This window comes from Cucurbita moschata, unplaced genomic scaffold (assembly GCF_002738365.1).
Source record: "Cucurbita moschata cultivar Rifu unplaced genomic scaffold, Cmos_1.0 Cmo_Scf00011, whole genome shotgun sequence".
In the NCBI taxonomy this organism is placed as follows: Eukaryota; Viridiplantae; Streptophyta; class Magnoliopsida; order Cucurbitales; family Cucurbitaceae; genus Cucurbita; species Cucurbita moschata.
Window position 1 is genome coordinate 2,899,027 of NW_019268527.1, and position 20,427 is coordinate 2,919,453.

At 34.3% G+C, this 20,427-nt stretch overlaps 2 protein-coding genes across 6 annotated transcripts; both read left to right on the forward strand.

Moving 5' to 3' along the window:
- Window positions 1–1,379: 1,379 nt before the first annotated feature.
- On the forward strand, window positions 1,380–6,941 carry LOC111449251 (MLO-like protein 2). Of its 4 annotated transcripts, none has more exons than XM_023089073.1 (16): window positions 1,380–1,812; window positions 2,830–2,948; window positions 3,197–3,254; window positions 3,347–3,567; window positions 3,754–3,870; window positions 3,942–4,002; window positions 4,316–4,404; window positions 4,696–4,770; window positions 4,868–4,962; window positions 5,046–5,095; window positions 5,203–5,243; window positions 5,335–5,508; window positions 5,597–5,632; window positions 5,769–5,836; window positions 5,922–5,982; window positions 6,104–6,941. In XM_023089073.1, exons 4-16 carry the CDS (start codon window positions 3,352–3,354, stop codon window positions 6,644–6,646), a joined length of 1,626 nt encoding a protein of 541 aa, XP_022944841.1. In that variant the 5' UTR covers window positions 1,380–1,812; window positions 2,830–2,948; window positions 3,197–3,254; window positions 3,347–3,351; the 3' UTR covers window positions 6,647–6,941. The 4 variants fall into 4 exon arrangements, with proteins under 4 accessions (XP_022944841.1, XP_022944839.1, XP_022944838.1 ...); XM_023089071.1 differs by lacking the exon at window positions 1,380–1,812 and having other exon boundaries at window positions 2,635–2,948; window positions 6,104–6,362; window positions 6,420–6,941; XM_023089070.1 differs by lacking the exon at window positions 1,380–1,812 and having other exon boundaries at window positions 2,636–2,948; window positions 6,104–6,455; window positions 6,513–6,941.
- A 2,122-nt stretch (window positions 6,942–9,063) lies between these two features.
- Window positions 9,064–12,090, forward strand: LOC111449838 (probable ubiquitin-conjugating enzyme E2 C). Of its 2 annotated transcripts, none has more exons than XM_023089906.1 (6): window positions 9,064–9,438; window positions 9,735–9,762; window positions 10,723–10,953; window positions 11,117–11,180; window positions 11,252–11,328; window positions 11,761–12,090. In XM_023089906.1, exons 1-6 carry the CDS (start codon window positions 9,314–9,316, stop codon window positions 11,875–11,877), a joined length of 642 nt encoding a protein of 213 aa, XP_022945674.1. In that variant the 5' UTR covers window positions 9,064–9,313; the 3' UTR covers window positions 11,878–12,090. The 2 variants fall into 2 exon arrangements, with proteins under 2 accessions (XP_022945674.1, XP_022945675.1); XM_023089907.1 differs by having other exon boundaries at window positions 11,269–11,328.
- The last annotated feature ends 8,337 nt before the right edge of the window (window positions 12,091–20,427 follow it).

The window sequence follows — 20,427 nt, forward strand, 5'->3', positions numbered from 1 at the left end:
TATAAACAAATAATTAGTATAATAATCCAATTATAATTATTTTACCATTAATAAAATTTTAATTATATATATTATTTTAATAATTAAACCAATATTTATATTAAAATCTTAAACTTTATGAAATTTTATTTATTTTTTATACAATAAATAAAAATTTTGACTTTTTTTAAAAACATTATAATTTAATGGAGGAGGCGAAAGTGAAAGTGATATAATAATAAAATATAGACTAATGACCACGACTTTTTATTTTTTATTATTATTTTTTTTAAGAAATTTATGTCCAAATTAAAAAAATACTTTTTTGACAAAGATTTTTGTTTTGAAATTTATTCTGACACGTGGATAAAAATATTATATAATAAAAGCTCAAATTTATAAAATAAATTTAATTAGAGAAATACGGTTGATATCTAATTAATAAGTCAACCAATTTTAAATGAGTGGATTAGGTGAATTAATTAAATTGAACCAGAAAGTCTTTATAATCCTGTCTAATAAATTTTTATTTTTTTTCATAATTTTTTAATTTTATATTTATTTTGTATATATTTAATTTTTTATAAAAAATAAATGTTCAATTTTATGTTTAATAGAACTTAAAATTTGTAAATTTAAATTTTTTTAAATAAGATAATAATTTATTAGATACAAAATAAAAATAATTTAATAATTTGTTAGGTAAAAATAATAATTTTAATAAGTATTTTTAAATTTTTTTTTCTAACATTAGTTTGGCCAAATTAAGGAAAGTACATAAAATTAATAACTCAATCACGTTTTTATTAAGAAAAAATCATTTGAAAATTACTATATTTTTTATAATAAATATTTGGGTAAAAACATTATTTATTTATTTATTATTATTATTATTATTATTATTTTACATTTACATTCTCAAATAATAATATAGTATTTCAACTTTTTTTTATTTATTTAATAATTTAGTTTAAATTTAATAACAATTTTATTTAATAGTTTATAAATAAATTTATCATGACAGACAAAAATAATAATAATAATAATAATAAATTAATTAATAAATTAATATTTAATGGAGAAATTCTTTGTTTTCGAAAGAAAACAGGTTGAATTAAAATTGTAATTAAGTTTATTTATTGAATTATGTTCGAATTAAGTGATCGATAATAAATTTAATCATGCTTAAATATATCTTAGTTTTTATCAATTAAATATTTATAAATTATAAACTTTTAAATAATAAAATTTCAAATGGAAAGATGTGTTTTTTTTCGTTTTTAACCTAAGAATTTTGAAATGATAATAATTTTTGTTTCAAGAAAAAAAAAAAAAATCTTATTTTTCAAATTAGGGGTTATGCATTCTTTCCTTAAACCACAAGGAACTATTGTTCATTCACAGCAGTTTAATTTCTGGAATCGAAGACGATTCTGTTAAACAAGTAGTTCAGAATTTTCAAGCAAGAAGAAGATGAATCGGAGCATTTCCTCTTGCAATCTACGGTCAAATTTGGGGAGCGACCTGGCCCTCAAGTCTTCCGCATCAAAGTCCAACGCCGAGGAGTTCCCAGAAATCAACGTCTTAAAACTCCAATAATTTTGGGGTATTTCGTTAATTTCCCCTAATTTGTTTGAGATTTTCAGATTCAGAACGACAAGTCGTCATGGAAACGAATCTATCGCGTGTGGAATTGTCTTCATTTGCGCTCATTTTCAGGCACCGGGATGAGGGATTTAACGAACTTTGAATTATTGGAGGGCCCTTCTGATGTGGAGAGGAGAAATAATTTTCAACTTTGGCGCGTCAAACCTTGCTGCTCGGCTCGATAAGGTCAATAAACTATGTTGATCTGTTCGGATATATATGATAAGTTCAAAGTAGCTGTCTGTAGGAGAATTATACAGAGCTTGAAAATCTCAATACGTAATGATAGTCAATGCTGTGATTTAATTCCATGATGAATGATTAATTGATTAATCAACTCATTGAGATTAGCATACGTGTTGTAGTTTCCTGATTTAGGTTCATCATTGTCTTGTTTTGTTCATGTTTAATCCCTTTCTGTAGCCTGTTGAGGATATTTGTGGACTCTGTTTTTGGTATCAATTGATGATATTACATGGTTAGATTCCCCATGATTTTAGGGTTTAGGGTTTAGGGTTTAAGTTATAAATAATGATTTCAAACCGGTCAACTTTAGATAGCTCAACAATTAGGACAAATTTGAAGCTAATTTGAGCGTAGTTCCATAAGTTTAGGTATGTACTTTCAATCAAGAGATTAGAAGTTCGAATTCCTCGCTCCTACATGTTTTTGAACTCAAAAGATGGAAAGTTTCAAGTGTTGAAATCTCATCCACACATTTATAACTCAATATTATAAAGAAAAGGAAGGATTCAAATTATTGTTAACCATTACTTTCAAGTTTTTATTTCTTTTTCTTCAAACTACCTCCAGAATCCCTTACTTTGACTTAGAAACAAATTAAAAAACTTATCGAAACCAAAATCAACTTATTCTTTGAAAAAATAATTTAACGTTTTTATTTGGTTTTCAAAAAGTGAAGGCTCAAGTCTAGCACACTATAACGTGGTCCTTCTCTCCCATACTTTGACAAACCCTTCTAGGAAAGGGTCAGAATGATTGGTTGTAGGCATTGCCATGCATAATTTTAAGTCATGAAGCAACTTCCTCCACATGCATAAGACTATATAAATGAAGTACGAAGACCGTTGTGCTTTGCATTTATTCATCTCATCCTTCTCCTCCAAGAATTTCATTGCTTCTCTGTAAGCTTGAGAGCTTTGTTTCTGTTAATAAGGAGATAACTTCCATTCTTAATGGCAGCCTGTGGAGAAGAGCAGCGTACTTTGGAAGATACTTCAACATGGGCTGTTGCGGTTGTTTGTTTTTTCTTGGTTGCTATTTCAATCTTCATTGAACATCTCATTCACCTCACCGAAAAGGTAGGCGTTCTTCTGTGTATAACTCAGTTATGTGCGGAAATTCTCCGAACGGTTGAATCTTAGCTTAAGTATCCCGCCCTTTTCAAGTACAGAACTTCAGTAGAATGCTGATTATGGCTCGATGCTAGAACGTCGTTGTGCATTTTCAATATTTGGCTCTGCAAAAGTTATCTTCTGATGAAGTTGTGCTTCTGTATGCCTGTGTTAATCCAGTATGTTATGTCAATTAAACCTTCATTTTCCTGCAGTGGCTGGAGAGAAGGCATAAGCCAGCACTTGTTGAAGCTCTAGAAAAGGTTAAAGCAGGTATTTGGCCCATCTAGCCACCTCAATTTTTTGGGAATTGTTTTTCTTATGTCAAATGTTGACTGTTCTCTCTTGTTGATGGTCTCATGAAGAGCTTATGCTGTTGGGATTTATATCCCTACTTCTAACTATTGGCCAAGATGCTGTCACTAAAATTTGCGTTTCGAGGGAGCTTGCGGCAACTTGGCGTCCCTGTGCAGGAAAAGAAAAAGCACCCAAGAACAGCCGTCTTAAACTTTTTGAATTTTTAGATCCTGATTATGGTTCGAGGCGTATTTTAGCTTCAAAAGGAAACGATGCATGCGCTGATAGGGTACACAATCTCTTCAAAGTCTAAACACTTCCCTTATTGCCATTTGAACTCAGCTCTACTGGTTGCAATATTTCATTTTTTCTGTATAATAATAGACTAGCAAAAACGTAATTGGCATGGAGTAGAAATTGAGTGAGCTTATATTCCCAAGTGATATGAAGCTTTCTGGGCTGAACACTTTTGCAGGGCCAAGTCGCCTTTGTGTCAGCATATGGAATCCACCAGCTCCATATTTTCATCTTTGTACTGGCTGTCTTCCATGTCTTATACTGCATCGCCACTTTGGCTTTGGGCAGAACAAAGGTAGTCTTTAACCTTTTCCCCGTCTCTCTCTTTTTCCCTTGATCGGTTTCATGATTTCCTTTTAATTGTAGATGAGAAAATGGAAGGCTTGGGAGGACGAGACAAAAACACTTGAATACCAGTACTATAATGGTATAGCTTCCTTCAAAATCCATAGAAATCGCTAGATTTTAAGTGCTTTAATCACAAGGTTTCAAATATCAATCACAACACCAGCTATTAAGTGATCTTCTTAGGATGACTAATTGACAACATGCTAGGTTAATGCAGCCATTTTCTTGCAGCTGATTTTTCAACAGCTTGGGACGAAATCCTTTTTTGATAGTTAATATTTTGCTTCATTTCGATATCGTTTTCTCATGATGTCATCATCTTTTACTGCAGATTTATTCATTAGAAATCCTGGGTAATACATACTTATGAAATGATAGCTTCTGTCTTGCAGATCCAGCAAGGTTTAGATTTGCTAGAGATACAACGTTTGGACGCCGACACTTGAGCTTCTGGAGTCGTACACCAGTTTTCCTCTGGATTGTAAGTGTTTGTCACAAAATTTAGTCAAGAAATTTGCTCATGAATTTGAATTTGGCAAATTATTCACTCTTCCTAGAAACTCTTAGCAAATTACATTAAGAAAAAGATCAAAGAGATGGGTCCATATTTATAACTTTCACTTTTGAACTATAGTCTCCTGCTTTTGCATCTGTGTACGATCATATAGTTTGAACTTCGCACTGTTTTTATAAGTACTTTATGGTTAAATACAACAAAATGCAACAAAATGACATTATACATGATGTTCATCACCCCATTTCTGTCGTGTAGGTTTGTTTCTTCAGACAATTCTTTGGATCAGTTACCAAGGTTGATTACATGACATTGAGACATGGATTCATCGTTGTAAGCAAAAAATACCAAATTTCTTCGATTCCACTTTTCGTAAAGTTTATCTATACAGATTCTGCTAGTCCGTACTAAGACATGAGCCATTTTTCAGGCTCATTTGGCTCCCGGAAGTGAAGTAAAATTTGATTTCCACAAATACATTAGCAGATCTCTCGAAAATGACTTTAAAGTTGTTGTGGGGATTAGGTTTGTTTCTTCATTATATACATGAACTTGATTTCATTTATTAATATTGGTTATAAAATTTTGACCAATCTTCTAATCTGCAGCCCAGCGATGTGGCTATTTGCTGTTCTGTTCATCCTAACCAATACGCATGGTAAGCTTACAATCACTGCGTTTCAGACATATGTACTAGACATCGTCTTAGTTCCTTTCAATCTCTGAGTACTCATTGAGGAGTGCTTCGTTTATATTCCTTGTCAGGGTGGTATTCATATCTATGGCTGCCTTTCATCTCCTTAATTGTAAGCGTTTTTCCATACTCACCATTTATTTTTAACAAACGACTTGTTTCACGGTTCATTCAACGTTCGTTTTCCTCTTTATGTAATGCAGATAATTCTATTGGTGGGAACGAAGCTCCATGTTATCATAACAAAGATGGGATTGACAATTCAAGAAAGGGGCCATGTTATAAAGGGTGTTCCCGTCGTTCAGCCCCGGGACGATCTCTTTTGGTTCGGTCGCCCAAAACTTATTCTCTTTCTGATTCACTTCGTTCTCTTTCAGGTACTTATCAAAGCCAACTTCATATCTTTCTAAAATTGAACATATTTCTTCTCCTCCCTGAAATATGACATTCCCTCTTTGATTGCAGAATGCATTTCAGCTTGCCTTCTTTGCTTGGACCACAGTAAGTAATTCAACCGAGACCGTCCTACTTTCGTTTTTCATCCGATAGTATTTGTTTTCCTCCTCGTTCTGTAGCTTCTGAAATTATCTACACTGAGAACCAACCTCCTCTAATACTTGGTTTAATTCTCTTTCAGTATGCATTTAGCTTGAGATCTTGCTTCCATCAGAAGATTGAAGACATTGCCATTAGACTCTCAATGGGGTAAGTTCACTAACAAATCTGTAAGCATTCCGAGTTTTATTCCGTCTTTAAACCGCTAACCGAAGCCGAATTCAACAACTTTCAGGGTCATCATACAAGTTCTATGCAGTTACGTGACGCTCCCACTCTATGCTCTGGTTACTCAGGTGTTTACCTTTTCAAGATCATTATACTATGAACTGTTTTCTTGAGCTTGATTAAATATGAATCTCATAATAGTTCCATAAGAAAATAGCCATTCATCACCTTGTATGCACTTGATTCCAGATGGGCTCTAACATGAAACCAACCATTTTCAACGAACGAGTAGCAACGGCATTGAAGAACTGGCACCACTCTGCCAAAAAACACATGAAGCAACACCGCAACCCGGATGGTACCTCGCCATTCTCAAGCAGGCCAGCTACTCCAACGCACGGTATGTCTCCCCTCCACCTTCTGCACAAACATCAGCAGAGCAGCACATCTCCCAGGCTATCTGATGCCGAACACGACCGTTGGGGCATTGAAGAGCGACCTCTTTCACATCATAGTAGAGCCCATGATCATCAAGAACACGAACATTCCATTCGACCTTCTTCACATCATAGTAGAGCCCATGATCATCAAGAACACGAACATTCCATTCGACCTTCTTCACATCATAGTAGAGCCCATGATCATCAAGAACACGAACATTCTGTTTCCAGTGGAGAACAGGAGATGACAGCTCAACAGCCAAGTTCAACCATACCAGGTACCACACCTCGTCCTGCTCGTAACGAAAATGAAATCACTAGGACTCCCTCAGACTTCTCATTTGCCAAATGATTTAGCCATGGGAAATAACATCACCCACAGCACATTCTTGCACGTTCTTTAAGTACAGGACAGTTCTTTATACACTTGAGAGAACAGTTCTATAGCTATGGCATAGCAACTAGTTTCCTATAGCTGTTTTTCCCAATTTTTCTATATTAATTGACAAGAAAGCCATTCTTTTCCCACAATGTTCTGTATGAAATGTTCTTGAGATCTTCCATCTGTGATCTGTCACTTCTTGCAGATATAAAATATTGTATGGATTTTTTGAAAGGGTTGAATACAAAGCCAAAGCTTATCTCCATTGGAAAAATGAGCACCAACTACTTGAAATGTTTGATTTTGATGTTTAATATATGAGTGAGTGGTTTATATTATAGATTCCATTTTTATCATTCTTTAGTTGATAAGACTGAGATGTCCCTTTTAATATCTTATCCCCAAAGAAATGAAAATTTGAATTAAAAGTCAAATTTTGTTAGATTGTTTAATCCATCATAGGGATCGTTTGGCCCCCGAGTTGAGTCCGGTGGAGCGGGCTTAAAAGCTCCATCTATGGCTAACATTATGTTGATTTTTCCAAATCTATAACCCTAATCAGGAGTATATACGAGTTGGGTTGTGTGAGATCCCACATCGGTTGAAGAGGGGAATGAAGCATTTTTTGTAAGGGTGTGGAAACCTCTCCCTAGTAGACATGTTTTTAAAAACGTTGAGGGAAATCTGAAAGGAAAGCCTGAAGAGGACAATGTCGGCTAGCAGTGGACTTGGACTGTTACAGGTTGGAAACATCTTTAGGGGACAATGACTATAATCCAATAAAGTTCAAATATCAAACACTTACAAGTCACAATGCATCACTAATTACTTGGACTGTTACAGGTTGAAACATCTTTAGGAGACAATGACTATAATCTAGTAAAGTTCAAATATCAAACATTTACAAGTCACAATGCATCACTAATTACTTGGACTGTTACAGGTTAGAAACATCTTTAGGGGACAATGACTATAATCTAGTAAAGTTCAAATATCAAACAATTCAAACATTCTTTAAGTTTTATAATAATATTAAAAGTAAGGTAAGGTTGAGGTGTGACCCTATTTTCAGGTTAATTGCGTTGACCTGACAAAAAAAATATCAACTTGCAAACCGATTCAACCTTTATAGTTTGAGTTGGGTAGTTCGGGTTGATCACGTTCTCAAGTCATATGAACACCCCTAGCTCTAACCATGCCTCGATGCCTCTGATTACTAGACCAGTTGCTCCACGACTCATTCTTCTTCATTTCTTGTGATATTTTTTCCTCGATTAGTCCACTTCGCCTTTTTTTTCCCTAATTCTAACAACTTTCACCTTTGTTCATGTTCGTTCACATTAGTAACTATACACTCTTTACAAATTTTTGAAAACAAAAAGAACTTTTACAAACAACTTCCAAATTTTTATCCAAAAAAGGAAAAAAAAAAGTTGAACTTGAATTTAAAAAGTAGTACCAAAAAAGGAACATTTTTTTCACCCACTTAGGCTAAAAAGAACCTCATTATCTTACATAGAGTTAGACCATTTAGAGAATCATGTATACTTTTTAATTTATTTATATTTTTTTTAATGTTCGGTGACGTCTCGTTTGTTTGATTGTTAAAGTAACTCTCTAAAATATTAAATGTTAGACAGGTGACCGACTTAAATCCATCATCTCCAAATCCTTTGTTATTTACTTGATTCTTATCGAGTGAAATTCTCTTTAAACGTCGTAATCATTTTATAAAATAAAAATCTTCGTTAATAAAATTATTGATCTTATCAACCATTTTTTTCTTCTAAAATGAGAACGGAAATTTGAAGCCTATAATCTATTAAAAAACAGCTAAAGTAATAAAAATACGTGCAAGCACGGCCTCTAAAAATACTCTTGAACTTTCAAAAATTTCAATTATACCCTTGACCTTTAGAGAAAAAAAAAATACATTTATCGTTAATACTTTATTTCAAAAATACAATTGAATTTTCAAAAGTTTTATTAATATTTAATAAAAACTTCAAAAACCCGTCTTACTATATAAAAAATATATTTACAGTTTCAAAAACTTTTCAGAAGTAACATTAATAATATAATTTATGAGGTGTAAATAGACTGTTCAATGATAAAAACTTTGTCAGAGTATTTTTTCATTTTTTTAAAAAAATTTCAATCATATTTTTTAAATGAATGAGTATTTTTAAATTTAAAAATATTATTGAAATATTTAAGAAATATTTTTATTAATTTAATAAAAAAAATTATATATTAAGTGGGTGACACTCCGATAATATAAATAATTAAGTTTCATTTTATTAAGACAAAATTCGATCAAATCAAATAAAAAGATATGATGGATTTGTTTGGTAATGAAAAAATAATTATATGATTTTAAAGTTGAAAATTTGGATTTCTTTTTATTATTAAAAGAAATAGTGAAAGCCATTGTCTTCATCCACCGTCTCCACTAACTGAAGTTTTTTCTCCAGAAACAGAGAAAAACAACTGAAATCTTGGTGATTTTCACTTGATTTCATCGTAGAATCGTAACGTTTCGAGTCTAAGACGGTGGCGTTATGCATTTAATCGTCTGCTTGATTCGTAGTTGGATCTAATTTGAGAGGTTTCTTTGTGTTATTGATCGTTGTGGATATGGAGGTGAGACCCAATCCGACGGGCGACAACTCGTCGATCTCGCAGCAGCATCTCACCAGTTCTTCATTGAAGCAGCCGTCTGCTTCTTCTAATCCTATCGACTCCAACGCTGTTGCGCAGAGGTGAAACTTCTTGTCGATCGTTCTTTGTGTTTGTTGATTTGTTTTTGCTTCCGAGGTTGTGGTGAATCTTAAGAATCGATTAGAAAGTAAAAGAAAACGATGGCGAGAATTGAGGAATGTACGATTTAATGTTGCGTTTTAGTGTTTATAGTAAATCTGGTATGTTGATTGTTGGCTGCTTTTCCTTGTTTTGATTATCAAATTTGTAGAAAGCTTCAGATTCATGCTTTCAATGAATTCTTATTAATTTCGATTCTTGTAATGAGATTTTGACGTTTTTCTTTATTTGGCTGCAGGCTGCAAAAGGAATTGATGTCGCTGATGGTATGTTTCGTAGTTTCTTTTACATTTCTCATGGTGTTTCTTTGATTCTTGAATCTTTTTATTTACATGATTCTCTTGAGTCGGTATTGATGGTTGGTTGAAACAGTGAGAATAAGAAATTCTTGGGTTTGGTGATCGTTCTTCATTTGGAAAATGTGTAATTTCCCTTTTGTTGGCAGATAGAACGATGGTCCCATCCCATCCACTGCCTGGGACAAGGGTAGTTTGTCATGACATACTTGACATTTTGTTTTGCAGCTTCTATGCTTCTTATTATCATGTATGGACTTTAACTTTGCATTTCTTTTATAATCACTAGCGGTATGTTTTGAGGATTGTTGGGAAAGGAGTCTCACGTTGGTTAATTAAGGGGTTGATCATTGGTTTATAAGTAAGGAATACATCTCCATTGGTATGAGGCCTTTCGGGAAACCAAAAGCAAAACCATGAGAGCCTATGCTATAAGTAAGGAATATATCTCCATTGGTATGAGGCCTTTCGGGGAAACCAAAAGCAAAACCATGAGAGTCTATGCTCAAAGTGGACAATATCATACCATTGTGGATGGTTGTGATTCCTAACCATCTGTTCATTGGACTTCTTGTAGTTACCACCATAGTCTCGTTGTTTTAGATTGGAGTCCATTCCTTAGGTAGTTCAAGACTCATTTTATGGTCGTTTTTGTACATTATTTTTCATTTTCTTAATGAAAGATTGATTTCTTACCAAAGAAGAAGAAGAAGAAGAAAAACTTAGCATTTCATTTGTTGCTCGATCGTTAGGCAAATGGTGACTTCTTGGACTTCAACTTTGCATTTCTTTATCTGCATCATGCTGAATATATGTGTTTACTTATTTCAAAACAGTGAAGTGGTTGGAAGGAATTATGAACTTGGTTGTTGTCTGCTTTATATAAATGGTTCATTAACCATATTTGTTTGGCGGTGCTCTCTATTATAGATGAGTGGAGATGATCTTGGTGTGTCAGCTTTTCCTGAAGGTGAGAGCATTTTCACATGGATAGGCACGATTGAGGGTGGGAAAGGAACTGCATATGAGGGTTTGTCTTACAAACTCTCTTTACATTTTCCCATGGAGTACCCTTTCAAGCCACCCCTTGTTAAGTTCGAGACGACGTGCTTCCATCCAAATGTCGACCAATATGGCAACATTTGTCTCGACATTCTTCAGGTATCGGTTCAATATACAGGGGTGTTTTTGCTTTTATGTTGGATGGTTATTGTACAGGATATAGGAAAAACACCCATGATCTTTATGGCAAATCAAGCACCTCAACGTTCCTTTAGTTGATTTTTCGAATCTCCTGATACTTACGTAACGTCCTTTTCGATAGGATAAGTGGTCTTCAGCATATGATTGCAGAACCATTCTTTTGTCTATTCAAAGCCTATTAGGAGGTTTGCTCATTTCTCCCTGCATATTTGGGAATATTATGATCTTGATGATAATTCTCTCATCCCATGTGAAGTTGTGTTTACAATGCAGAGTCCAACCCAGAGAGTCCTCTCAACAGCTATGCTGCTGCTCTTTGGAATAACAAAGAAGGTTGGACTCGACTCCCTCTCTCTCTCTCTCTCTTTCTGTCTGTTGCTCGCCCTCCGGCCCCGACGACTGAAAAGTTCTTATTTTATCTGGCACTTTTAAAATATATAAGCTTTGATCCTAAAATATAAGCTTCCACTTCCTCTGAGCTGTGTTAGACGAACACGACTCTCTACAGTGGTATGATATTGTCCACTTTGAGCATAAGCTCTCATGGCTTTACTTTGAGCTTCTCCAAAATGCCTCATATCAATGGAGAGAGTATTCCTTGATTATAAACCTATGATCATTTCCTAAATTAGCCGATATGGGACTTTCATCATCCAACCAGCTGAATTTGTTTCAAGGGCTGACATCTCTTGCTATTCTCATGATGAAAACATGAAGTAAGTAAAGCATAAAGCTAAGCTGATTGTTTGTTTTCTCATTGTCCAGATTACAGAAAAATGGTCCACAAACAGTATTTTTCTGGTGCAGTCATGGACAGCTGATTTCGCAAAGCCGAGTAGAGAACAAACATCGACACCGTATATTGTCACACAGTTATGCTAAAGCTCGAGATAAAAGGTCTGACTTTATAACATAGAAAGAAAAAGAAGAAAGATTACATTACGTTGACATGTGAACTGGATATCTGTACCGTTTTATAGCTAATTTCTCTTCCCTGTAATTAATTGCTGGAGAATATTTTACAAAATTGGAATCATCTTGCCGTGCTATTTGCTAGAACTCAGAAATTTACAATATAGCTTCCATTTTAGGCAACAGAATTCACATGTGAAGTTTGAGAACAGAATTCACATTTTCTCAACATTGCTGAAGCTTTTATGATATCTTAGAATACCATACACATTATACTTTCTCGATTACACAATCTGTCTAAGTCTCGATTACGGTTGTACCAAGCTCGGTATCTCGGTAGATTGGGTGCCCTGTCCTAGTGCTTTACGTGCTCATTTGTGTACTATATGAGTGACAATCGTTGCAGAGTTGTTGACAGAAGAACTTTACCTCTGTAGAAACTATGGCTTGGACGAGTGGACGAGTGAAACTTACCTCTGTAGAAACTATGGCTTGGACGAGTGAAACTTACCTCTGTAGAAACCATGGCTTGGACGAGTGAAGCTTACCTCTTTAGAAACCATGACTTGGACAAGTGAAGCTTCATTCTGTTCATCAAGAACTCATTCAAGGTCTATTTGACTAACGGTTAGACTAAGTAACGATTCAACCTTGTAACTACTCTGGGAATTACAACGAGATTATAAAACTTCATTATGATGATGATTTCTAAGCTATAACATAAGTACGACTAGTTAGTAGATGGAAAAGTACGTCTAAAACACCTGCTCTCTACATCTATTATTGACTCGATTACTATGTCGGATTGGTGATGGTTTAGCACAACACCCTTGTTTACATCTCTTTGTTTAGAAAGCGCAACTACATATTGATTATCATTATGTTGTTTTAGATTATTGAAAACGTTACATAAGACCAAAGAATTATAAGTTAATAAGATGACAAAGAAACAGCTTGTTAATGGGACAAGAAACCAGACACACAACTTTTCTCTCTGTTTCCATTGGACTCTACTGCCTGTGTCGTATGACTTTACACAACCCTCCCTCGCCTCACTTTTGGTCTTAAGATCGTAACGTGTAAACGTAATCTTTTTTTTTCATGTGTTCGGTTTATGGGTTAAGTTTGTGTAATTTGTTCGGATTACAAGGTATTAAAACAATTAAGGGAAAACCAAATACTTTCTTGTGAATGAAATGATAGTCAATCTCAATATGTTTGGTACGATCGTCCATCGTAATACAATGTTGAGGCGGACTAGTTAAGGTGACACAGATATCACAGACAAGTTTTTGAACCCAATAAAAGGTCTGTAGTTGTAGTTATCAATGAGCGATATTCAACTTCTGTGGATGGCCGTGAGACTGTAGGCTGCATCTTAGTAGAAAATAATTCCAAAATGTTAAGGCTAAAGAGATATCGTATTTAATTGATTTACTGCAAAGACAATGTCGGATCTAGTTGTAACAGCTCAAGCTCACCGCTAGTAAATATTATTTGCTTTGGCCTGTTACGTATCGTCTCCAACCTCACGGTTTTAAAACACGTACATTAAGGAAAGGTTTCCACACATCTTTATAAAGAATGTTTCATTCCCCTCTCCAACTAACGTAGGATCTCACAGTTCATCTCCTCGGAGGTCCAGTATCTTCACTAGCACGCCGCCCGTTGTCTAGCTTTAATACCATTTGTAACTGCTCAAGTCCACCACTAGAGCCGCTTTGGCCTATTACATATCGTCGTCAATCAAATGCATTTTAAAATCGTGAAGCTGACGACGATACGTAATAAATCAAAATGAACAATATCTACTAACAGGGAATTTACAAGAAATTTACAGGTTTTGGGGTGCAAACCGAAACGAGAGAAGGTAGATGAACTTGGAAATGTGAGTTCTCAGAACTTACCAATATTGCAGCCAATTGAGCAGAAGAATTCAACGTCCACAATACTCAAAATTGTGATTTGAAGAAGCAGAGACCCCAATTGGGAGTTTCCAGACTAGGAACAGCATCTGTCTCTCATCGGCATCGACCAAAACATAGAGCTCTCGTGTTCGTATGGATGTATGAAGATCGTCTACCTATTACCTTAGTAAGGTAGTACTTACTCTTGCCTTTCTCAAGCCGTTAAGTGAGACCGGAGAACGAGCCCGCCGATCCCTTTTCCTCACTTTAGGGCTTGCTTGCTTTTAAACAAGAGAATAGTCCAACTTTCAATCGTCATACGAAGCTTAAGAGTACTATCTATTTCCGATAATAAGCTAATATATAATCTTGAGATCAAAGGCGGAACGTATATTCGATCATAAAATAACCATAAAAGTTAATTCATTACATTAAACTAAAATTATCTTGTCTAAAAAAAAACACGAGAGTACAATTTTTTGTTGTATTCCAAAAGATAATAAAGGCGTGCAAAGTTTCCTCGGGTCACCTAGGGTTAGATGGAGATTGACCCTCGAGTGTAAAGGCAGAACGGAGCTTGTAGTAACTCGAGACCACCACTAATAGACATTATCCATTTTAGTCCGTTACGTATCGTCATCAACTTCATTATTTTAAAACGCTTCTACTAGTGCAAAGTTTCTATACTCTTATAAGCTTCCTTCCCGTCTTCAACCGACGTGGGATCTCACAGAACTAGACATTAAGACGTTCAAATATTTACCCACCGTAGACGCAAAATATAAAATAAGGATTAAAAATGGGAGAGACAAAGATATGGAGAAGAAAAGAGGAGACAAAGCGTGCAATGAGATGAACGGCCGCCGATGAACAAAAAAAACACAGAATTTCTAACTTCTATGGCGTGTCAGTTCATTGCAATAAAAAAAAATTTAAAAAAATTAAAAAATTAAAACATATTTTTTTCTCTCTCTCTATATATATAATTAAAATTGAAAAATTTAAACAAAAAAATAAAGGGTTTGAAAGTTACCGTCAGTTTGAGCCAATAGATCCATGGTAAATTTGCATTTTTGTGCTTGTTCTTCTCTGTTTTGCTGCAAAAATTGGGTAATTAACAAACAGTCCCTGTAAAACAATACTTTTACTTTTACCCCTCTTCTTCACCATCCACACCCACCTGCAAAATTTGACCAAAAACCCTAATTTTTTCTGGGTTTTGTGTGAAACCCTAATGGGTCCATGAGGACGGTGAGATTAGATATATGCATGGCTCCTCATACGCCATCTGCGGAGACCCATCGGAGCGTCGATGAGCTCTACAAATGGCATACAGGGAGCCAGGCACATAGATACACACAACATTCCTTGCATGACAAGAACATCTCTCGAAAAAACTTTTTTTTTAAGATAAACCAATTTGAACATAGTTTAACTGTTAGACATCGTGTTCTAGTCTGTCCACCAGTACACCAATCATGGTGTAAGATTCTATGATAGAAATCGACCTTTCGAAGAAGGGTTTTGGATAGCGAGAAAGCTAGGGTAGGGTATGACCCTAGAGAGGGAGAGAGAGAGAGAGAGAGATGGGAGAGATAAGAAGGGGGTGAAGATAGGAAGAGAGGGAGGTATATATGCAAAAGGGTAGAGAGAGAGAGAGAGAGGGTGAGAGGTTGCTTGGTCATGATCAAAGAAATGGAAGAGATGAAAAAAGGCCCACAACAAACCCTATAGAATTGGCATACAAACAAGTGTCTTAAACTTAGGGAAATAAGGAACCCTAATGTATGGTGGGGTTTTTGTGTATAGTTTTTAGTGTGGGAGAGTTTTGTGGGGTTGTAATTTCACCCCATCTCTTGCATCTAAATATAGTCACGAACATAGGGTACCATGTCGAGATTAGTCAATATAATGTCGAGACTCGAAAAAGTGGATAAATTGTTAAACGTGGCTGTCCCCTGATAATCACTACATCCGTAGTCAAAATATAGCTTTTAGTTTAGTTCTAGAGATCTTACTATATAAAAACGTTAATCTTAATATGAGATTCCACATGGGTTGGAGACGAAAACGAAGCATTCCTATATAAGGGTGTGGAAATCTCTCCCTAGAATACGCGTTTTAGAACTGTTAGGCTGATGACGATACGTAACTGGCCAAAGGGGACAATATCTATGGGTGGTGGGCTTGGGCTGTTACACTTACCTAATAATCTCGTCTAACTTTGTAACAACGTCAACTATACACTGTTCAAGCTATACCCAGGGAAAAAATGTGTCGAGCGTTTGAGTCTAGGGTTGGGTTAGGAACCACACGAGTTTCCAAGCAAGTTGTTTTAGGGTTTGAGATCTCCTTTTCTATGGTCATAAAAGCAAAGATTGCTTTTGTTTTTCTGAATCTCATTTTGTCTTGAAGTGTTTGGAAACACATATGATTCCTCATATCTCCTTCTCTTCTCCACTTCCTAGTTTGCATTCATTTTATGCCTTCAAACCTCAATCAAACCATTAAAAATGAGGAGAAAATATGGAAAATACCATAAACTATCTTTTTATCCACGTCACTTTTACGACCTAATTATAATAGTCCAAGCTCACCGTTAACAGATATTGTCTGCTTTGACCCGTTACGTATCATCGTCAGCCTCACGATTTTAAAACGCGTCTACGAGGGAGAGGTTTCCACACCCTTATGAGAAATGTTTCATTTCCTTTTCCAACCGAATTTCAACATGTCAGATCAATTTCTTAGCTTATACAATCAATTTTTGATCATATCAACTCAACACTAATAAGACCACATCACATTAACGTTCTAAGAACGAACTTCATTGCAAAGACAAAACAACAATAGAATACGAAATCGAGGGAAGCGATCGAGAATTTACAAAACCCTAAAACCGAACGAACAAACCGTGAGCTTCCAATCTCTCCCGAGTTCTATTCCAAGGGCTTTTCCTCATCTAGCAATGGGTTCGAGTCGGGTTTGAAGGATTAGAGTTACCCATATGAATATTCTTGGAAATTTTGTATGAATATATGATGAAGGGTATTTGTTTGAGCTTTTGGGTCAGAAAAAACTTATTGTGTATTTTTTCATTGAATGGTCAGAATCTTCAGCTCCCAAAACAATGCTCTTCCAAAGGTTTTTTAGGGCAGGCATAAGGGGAAAAATGGACAGTGTCAGATTCAAAAATATATAAAAATAAATATTTAAAATTATAAAAAATGTAATATAATTTTTTAATATTTTTTTAATAATAATCAAATAAGAATGTGCAAAAATATTAATTTGATTATTAAATTTTGTTCTAGAACAAATGTAATAGATATTTCAACGATCCAACAAGTATTCATATTGTCTAAAAAAACCATTCAACTTTTAAAAGTTTCACTAATATCCTTAAATTTTAAAAAAAAGTTCAAACGTATCTTTAGGGTTTCGGGTTTAGAGTTTTAGGGTTTTAGGGTTTTAAGGTTTAGGGTTTAGGGTTTTAAGGTTTAGGATTTAGGGTTTAGAGTTTTAGGGTTTTAGGGTTTAGGATTTAGGGTTTAGAGTTTTAGGATTTTAGGGTTTAGGGTTTAGGGTTTTAAGGTTTAGGGTTCAAATGTATCTTTACTATTAGTTTTGGATGAAAACTGTTAATACTTTGTTTCAAAAATATCTTTGAACTCTCGAAAAGTTTTCTAAAATACCCTTACAGAACCATTAGTACCATGTTAAAAAGTACTCGTAAACATTCATACCTTTAAACTTTTAGAAATTAAAAAATAAAAAAAAAGCTTGAAAAATGATATGTGAGGTATAGATAAACGGTTAATATATATATATTTTGTGATTATGGGTGTTAACCTTACTTTTAAAATTTTATGAGTATTTTTTTAAACATGATACTAATCGTAAGAGTATTTTTTTAAAATTTTTAAAAGGGTATCAATGAAATACGGTTAAAAGTTTAAGGGTATTTTTGAAATAAATTACTAATGGTGAGGGTATTTTTGAATATGTTTAAAAGTTTAAGGGTATTATTCAAACTTTTGAAGTTAAAGGTATTTTTATTAATTTAGTCTATAATGTAGAGGTAAACGGTAAAAAAAATTGAACATTTGTTACGGTTATAGGTGTTAACATTACTTTTAAAATTTCACGAGTATTTTTTAAACATGATGATACTAATGGTAAGAGTATTTTTTAAAAATTTTAAAGGGTATCAATAAAATACTATTAAAAGTTCAAAGGTATTTTTGAAATAAACCTCTACTCGTGAGGGTATTTTTGAATTTTTTTTAAAGTTTAAGGGTATTATTGAAACTTTCAAAATTTAAAGGTATTTTTATTAATTTAGTATAATTTAAATATTGCGTTAAACTCATAATTAATAGGTTTTGTGATTTTTTTTTTTTTAAAAAAAGAGTTAGAAACGTCTTCAAAATCGATGATTCAATCGCTCCACCGTGTAATAATCGAACTCGAAAAGAAAAGAAAAAAAACGTATCAAAATTTGTAGGTTAAAGATAATTTAGATAACATTAAAACCTTTCTGGCTCTTTAAAGGTCGGAGATTCAAATGACGCTCGTGATTGCCACGTGTCGAAGAACAAATAGACCTAGATTTTAAGAACAAAGAATCATATTGGACCTACAAACATCTACTGAATCAATGATTCTCAAAAGATTTTGTCAAAGAATTTTACACAATAAGATATAATGCAATACAAATATAGATGAAAGTAACTTTGATGTTTTTTTCCACTTTCCAATAATTTTACCTCCGTCAAAAGTAGAAATAACTTAAGAGCGTAAAAAATTAGGGTTAACCTCGAACGAGTTAAGAAGGGTTGGATAAATTGTAACAGATCAAGCCTACTGTTAGTCGATATTATTCGTTTTGGCCTGTTACGTATCGCTGTCAATCTCACTATTTTAAAACGCGTCTATTAGGGAGAGGTTTCCACATTCTTATAAAGAATATTTTGTTTTCCTCTCCAACCGATATTATCCGATTTGGCCCGTTATGTATCGTCGTCAGCCTCACTATTTTAAAACGTGTTTATTAGGGAGAGGTTTCCACATTCTTATAAAGAATATTTCGTTTTCCTCTCCAACCGATATCATCCCTTTTTGTCCGTTACGTATCGTCGTCAGCCTCACTGTTTTAAAACGCGTCTATTAGGGAGAGGTTTCCATATTTTTATAAAAAATATTTTGTTTTCCTCTCCAACCGATATTATTCGTTTTAGCCCGTTACGTATCGCTATCAATCTCTCTGTTTTAAAACGTGTCTATTAGAGAGAGGTTTCCACATTCTTAAGAATATTTTGTTTTCCTCTCCAACCGATATTATCCGTTTTGGCCCGTTACGTATCGTCATCAGCCTCACTGTTTTAAAACGTGTTTATTAGGGAGAGGTTTCCACATTCTTATAAAGAATATATCGTTCTCCTCTCCAACCGATATTTATCTATTTTGGCCCGTTACGTATCGTTGTCAGCCTCACGATTTTAATACGTGTCAACTAGGGAGAGGTTTACACATTGTTATAAGGAATGTTTCGTTTTCCTCTCCAATCGATGTAGGATCTCGCACAACTTCTCTCGTTCTTTCTTCTCTACTCTACCCTTCCCAATCTGTGAGAGGTATAGTTACGATAAATGGATAAAAGCTTCACGAACGTTTTTTTAAACGTTCATAAGTCAGATTTTTACGATTCAAAATCGAAAGAAATTAAACGTATGTTATTCACGATAGGCTACAAAAATTCATGTTTTTATTGGATAATTTCAAGCTTATGAACATATAATTAAATTCTTTGACCAGTCAAATACCCCAAGAGAAGAAAAAAACAAGGGATTTTTTAAAAATGGGAGGGAGGGTGAATATTCAAGAAAAATCCAAAAAAATTGAAAAAGATAGTTTTTTTTTACCCCAATTGAAAATGACATTTATGCCCTCTCGTTACGAGCTAGGAGGATCCCGAGTCCTCACTTTCTCTTATTTACCATTGATTCCCTCCATCTTCTCCATACTTAAGGTGTAGACTTAGTTTTGTTGTGTTTTTTTTCTTATGTGGAAGAAAATCTGATTGCATCTGATATTGATGAATCTCGACCGAGATTTATCATTGTTAAAGAAACTGAGCGGAAAGATGTACGATTAGGAAGTTTGGCCAGATGGGGTTTTCTTTGTACGATTCTACCATTTTTCTCGCTCTAGATTCTGATTAAATGCGAGATTAAACTTCAAAAATCTGGTTTCATCTGATATTGATGAATCTTGATCGAGATTTATCATTGTTAAAGAAACTGAGCAGAAAGCACGAACTTAGTGAAATTGTTACTTGTTACATCTTCGGTTCATTCGATCCCGATCCAAGTTATAATTGAGACAAAAAAAAAAAAACATTTTTCGTCTAAATCTCGATTAGATATAGGATCACAAAGTTTGACCCGATGGGAATTTCTTTGTACGATTCTACCATTTTTCTCGCTCTCGATGGCTAGACCAAAATTCAAAGACATAATCTATGCAGTTGAAGAACAGCCATTTCACCCACGTTGGAACGAAACAATAAAAGTAAAAATTAAAAAAAAAAAAAAAAAAAAAAAAAAAAAAA